At 41.7% G+C, this 6000-nt stretch overlaps 1 protein-coding gene across 1 annotated transcript; it reads right to left on the reverse strand.

Moving 5' to 3' along the window:
* Positions 1–4310: 4310 nt before the first annotated feature.
* On the reverse strand, positions 4311–4934 carry LOC149922159 (uncharacterized). The gene is made up of 2 exons (XM_090162254.1): positions 4517–4934; positions 4311–4431 (listed from the first exon to the last, which is right to left on the reverse strand). The coding sequence occupies exons 1-2, from the start codon at positions 4900–4902 to the stop codon at positions 4311–4313; spliced, it is 507 nt and encodes a 168-aa protein (XP_090018380.1). The 5' UTR covers positions 4903–4934.
* Positions 4935–6000: the final 1066 nt, after the last annotated feature.

Below are 6000 nucleotides of genomic sequence, written 5' to 3' on the forward strand. Positions count from 1 at the left end.
CCTCCTCTATGACCCAAAATAGCCTCATAACTTCGTCAAGGTTGAGCGTTGTATGATGAACCTGGATTCTGGGCTGCTGGGAGTCAACTGACTCTGATACTTGCCAGCCTAAACTTGAGCGAACGGCGTCGGGAAGCGTTGAATCACCCTTCCCTTTCCCTCCGAGAAGTAGCTTAAAGAAGATATCTTCTCCCAGGAATATATCGAAACCGGTGGGAATGTTAAACTCAGGATCGGCGAGTTGAAGGTGCTTTAAGTGATACGAATTGCTGACGTCATATTTACTGCATGTCGGGAGCTGGCAAGTGACTTTCTTCAAGACGCAAGCATGTACGCAGAATCTTTCCATCTCCCCGTCACTGACGGAAGTTTAGAAATATATTTCAGCCAGTCCTCTCACCCTGCCGAGTGGTATCGAACCCAGTCCGATTACCTCAGTATCGACTTTTTCTCGTTATAGACCCAATAGACCGATGCAAAATTCTGATATACATGAGACGGTTGACCCTCCACCCAGAAGTGCATGGAACCGAAGACAGCCCCCCTGAGCGGTCTCTACTTGGAGGACTGCCGTGGCCAGTAACGCATTGAACCTTGAATTATCCATCCCCCGAGAGTGGTAGCTCTGGACTTGAGACGGCACTTCATTTTGCGGTTGATTTGGCAACTGGTTGTCGAACGTCTGAGTGGCTATTCCCGGGTGAAGAATCGAGTGATGCATTTTCCCACAAGTCTTGCAGCATTTCCCAGCGGACAGTCTGGGACCCGATGACTGACACGTAGACAGTTAAAGCAAAGCTTCTTCTGCTATTCCAATGATCGTCGTTCGTCAATTTTCATAGCAAGGAACTTAGGACATCGATAATTGAAATGGTTACCTGAACAGAATGAGCATCCCCATCCGTAGGTGGTGTCCCAACTCTGGTGTGCAAGGTGACTGCTCTTTACAACGGATTCTTGTACCAGCATTTTACGACGAAGCTGCCAAGGAACGTCCTCTTTGCTCAATAAACTTTCGAAGGACCTACGCCGTAGGAATCTCTGTATCTTTTAGGCTCAACTCCCATTGTTCTCTGGAAACTGGGTCCAACTTCTGTGTTAAAAGAAAGACTAGAATTGAGTCCCATTTTTCTACTAGGATTTTAAAGGCTTAATTTGGTTTTTGAGAGTATATCATCTATTTTAATGGTTAATTTGGCATATATTTTTTCAACAATTTTAAGTTTCGGCACAAATTATTACGATTCATGCGAATAATTGATCTCTTTTTTCTGCTTTTAGGTGTGAATTTTGAAATAGCATATCTTTATCCACACTCGGAAGTTGAAAAGATTCAAATATGTGGTCTGCTTGAGGATCCATAAAATATACGAAGGGGCCCCACGCTATTCTTTTCCGACAGTTGAAGGTAAGCCTTGGACTAAAAAAAAACACCAACACGTTCGAAGACACACAAAACTAAGTTTTTTACCACCTTGCTCCAGTTAATCTGACACCATGTAATGTTACCTTAATTACCGAGATTAAAACTCATAATTAACAAAAAATTATATAGTTTAATAGAACAGAGTTGCACGATGTCCAGACTAAAAAACTTTCGTACCGCTACCTGCCCCGGCGTAGTACATATTTTAATAACTCTAGATTAATTGTCTAGATCCAAGTTCCATCATCTTCACAATAGCTTCATTAATGGCTTCCCACGACCTCTCCGATTCTTCGATGGAGAATTCAGCTTGATGAATCGTGAGTGGTATCTTTGGATGACCCTGGAGTTTCCTATGGATTACATTCAACCCCAATCTTCCCTTGTTTCTCTCAGCTAGGGCTTTTTCTATGGCCGTCGGAGGCATCTGGCAACTTAACCGAATAACGAAAGCAGGGCAAGTAATCTTCAAGAATTTGTCGATGGGCACTGGAACAGTAGGCTTTACCACAGCGACCAGAATCCCATGGAGAATGGAGCGTGACTCAAGAGGATCCGGCTCGACGGACCAATACTGTTCGTGACTAGACGCTGGGACCAACCTACTATCTGAAAACTGGCTAAGGGATCATTAATGACTATGAAAGTAATGCGACAGTATTCGGAGAAAAAACACACCCCTCATTTAATTTTCAGTAATAAAAAACTTCTAAAAAACTATAAACAAACAAAACCCCAAATGAAAATAGATAGGCTATTAGCCGGAGTCAGGATAACGAGATGCCCCTTTTAAGGCTGCTCCTTTCCTGCAACTCAACTCCCCTTGTTAGGAACGTCACTTGTCAGGAACGTCTCTGGTCATGAACGTCCCTTGTCATGAACGCCCCTAGTCATGAACGTCCCTGGTCCTAAACGTCTATTGTCATAAACGTGCCTTGTCATGAATGTTCCTTGTCATGAATGTCCCTTGTCAGGAACGCCCCTTGTCATGAACGTCCCTTGTCATGAACGTCACTTGTCATGAATGTCCATTGTCAGGAACGCCCCTTGTCATGAATGTCCCTTTTCAGGAACGCCCCTTGTCATGAACGTCCCTTGTCATGTACGCCCCTTGTCATGAACGTCACTTGTCATGAACGCCCCTTGTCATGAACGTCCCTGATCATAAACGTCCCTTGTCATAAACGTGCCTTGTCATGAACGTCCCTTATCGGGAAAGTCCCTTGTTATGAACGTCACCTGTCAGGAACGCTACTTGTTAGGAACGTCCCTTGTCAGGAACGCCCCTTGCCAGGAACGCCCCTTGTCATGAACCTCCCTGGTCATAAACGTCCCTTGTCATAAACGTCCCTTGTCATGAACGTCACTTGTTAGGAACGTCACTTGTTAGGAACGTCCCTTGTCATAAACGTGCCTTGTCATGAACGTGCCTTGTCATGAACGTCCCTTGTCATGAACGTCCCTTGTCATGAACGTCCCTTGTCATGAACGTCCCTTGTCATGAACGTCCCTTGTCATGAACGTCCCTTGTCATGAACGTCACTTGTCATAAACGTGCCTTGTCAGGAACGTCCCTTGTCATGAACGCCACTTGTCAGGAACGCTACTTGTTAGGAACGTCCCTTGTTAGGAACGTCCCTTGTCATAAACGTGCCTAGTCATGAACGTCCCTTGTCATGAACGTCACTTGTCATAAACGTGCCTTGTCAGGAACGTCCCTTGTCATGAACGCCCCTTGTCATGAACGCCCCTTGTCATGAACGTCTAATTCATACTGAAAATACAGTGTTAGTTAATATTCTACTCGGGTTTTTTTTTGTCGTATAATGAAAGGCCTGAAAATAAAAGCGTGACTAAATCTTTGATACAATTTTTGTAAAGCATATATTATGAATATAAGACCAAATAGAATCTGAAAAATATCCGAAATTTGTTTTTCTAAAAACTTTATTTTCAATCCTATTCAATAGCTTTCCCTTCTTAGGCGTAGTGAAATGTGGGCGCTATTGAACCAGATATCAAGATTGAACCCGATATCAAGATTGAACCGAATCTAAGTCGTCTTCAACATCTAATCAATGGAAGCTAAGTTGGCCGCGCGGGAATCTACGAGATATTCATCTTTAATTCATGAGCCGTTGATTCTACTTTGCTCGCCGCTATCTCTTCGATTACGAGTATGTTGAAATATTAGATTGATTGAGAAACGCCGAGATTCCAGGGTATCTCTACACTTCAGCCAAACAAGCAATTTCATGACCATGTGTTTTATTTAATTTATGTATTCTCGATCAACTTCACCATTATCAAATTACGTTAGTTGAATAACTATTTTATTTCGACAATATTCTTTGAATCGTTTCGAAGTTAAACCTTGTTTTTCAGCTCCAAAACTTCTTTGGTTTTTAACTACATTTCAACAAGAAATTTCATGACAATGTTCTAAATTTGATCTCGATCAACTTCACCTTTATCAAATTACCTTAGTTGAATAACTATTTTACTTCGGCAATTCTTCAACCGATGGTCATTCAATTTAATCTAATATTTTACGTCCTCAATGCTCGCTTCAATGATGGTCAACTTTCGTTTACAGCTTGCGTTTTACGCTCTTAATGTTGGAATAATAAGAGAAAACACAATGTAAATAAAGATATGATATAAAGAAAATATACAAAATTTTATATTTAAAAAATTAATTTTATTAATAAATATATTGCAAGTTTCTATTCTCATAAAAATAACATGTTCCCATAATTTTTTTAATATGGAAGTTAAATAAATAAAATTGCCGTTTTAGCAATGGTATCGTAATAAATAAGGAAGATGGTCATAACCGGTGACGGTGGTCGTGTCTAACTACGGTCACTCCTCTGCTCCTTTTTCAAAGATTGGAATTATCGTCGCAACCGGCGTAGATCCGACGACAGTAATCTTTGGATCTACCGAAGAAGCCAACGCGAAAAGCCGGCTGAAGCAAATAGTTCATCGAGTTCATCAAGGAGCTGTTTCGAAAGAAAGAACACCAATTAGTACCGTAGAAAATCGCTTCCGGCATCACTCGGAAAGGAAGAGTGGGGAAATATTTACCTAATTTGCAAGGCGTGACGTAGTGGGGCTTCGGTGCCCCCCAAACACGCTTCCAAAGTGGCGCATTTCAAGTCCACTACCGAGATGAAACCCGCTGGCGTTTGTACTTGGGCGTCAGGGATGGACCTCTTGGCGAAAGGGTAGTAAGCACCATTGCCGTTGACGTCATTGCCGCTATCGAACGAGACGTACTTGTTCTTGTTCTTGTAGATTCCGCTGTCAACGCCTCCTTCGTAGGACACTCTGTGCAAACGGGCAACGTTGCGCTCGAATTTCTCATTCCTCCCTCGTCCGCGACCTCTTCGCTGACCGCTGGCCAATTGGGCCACCTCCGAAACGACCATCATCAAGATCACGCCGAAACTAAAGGATTTCATTCCGAACATGGCGACTGCTTAAATCTGACTGGAACGGTGAATAATTATCAAATTATTTCTAGTGGGATTTGATTCGTTCTTGACTAAGATCGACTGAGTTGTGATACCCTTCGAAGAGACGCATTCCCTTTTATAGGCCGCTGCTCGATGGGGTGACGTCGCCCACCCCTCTCGTAAGATAGCTGCCAAACTGATGACACTCTTCCGAAAAATGGACAATAAAGGGGGAGGGGCCATTTTCAGGCTGCAGCAAATATCCGAGAACTGCCTCATGTCGGATCCAAACCTTCTCGTTCTAATCGAACCCCTTATTATCTTGTTTTACACCATTGGTTTTACAGTTTTTACACGATTGACTCAAGGCCACGTGTAGACGGTGTTCCAGGAGCGTTTCAAGTTTTCAAACTTATTCGAGTTTATTTTCCGTTATCAAAGGGAGCGATATATTTAATTAATCTTTTTTTCAAATGGCCTGTATTTCTATACAGAAATAATAACATTATTAAAGATATAAAATAATTTTTTTATAATTTCTCTCCAGAAACGTTTCGAGGTCTAGAACTTACTTAGTTCAGAATTATCTAGTCAAGAGTTTACCTTCTTGTAATAACAATGGATATTTATCAGGGATGCTTATACAATATTGTTACCTTAATAAAGAGCTATTTTTTGCAACTTCTAAATTAGAAAAAACGTTAAAATTATTTTCGGACATGTCCCTGATTGTTTGAACCTCGCGATTTATTTCTAATAAATTGACCAGTGAAATTTCAAATTTTTTTTGATTACTAGACTTTTACACCTCGAGTTATCTGACTTTTGGTTTCCTTGATACCATGGTTGGCCGATAAATTAGTTATACTCTTACTATTTGCATTTTCTTTTCGGGGTTTTAGGATTGCAATTCGTTTTTCTCGCAATTTAAATGACATCATTTTTTTCGATTTCCAAGACGCCTTGCCCGATTGGCGACGACACGAATGCAGTGTTGGGCATTTTCGTCAAAGAGCCGCTCACGCTCACGTCTTATTGAGGGGTAAAATTTTCGCTCCTCTCTTTCCGCTCTTTTTTGAGGGGTAAAATTTTCGTTCCTCTCTTTCCGCTCTT

This window comes from Leiobunum rupestre, chromosome 11 (assembly GCF_980474605.1).
Source record: "Leiobunum rupestre chromosome 11, qqLeiRupe1.1.hap1, whole genome shotgun sequence".
NCBI lineage: Eukaryota > Metazoa > Arthropoda > Arachnida > Opiliones > Sclerosomatidae > Leiobunum > Leiobunum rupestre.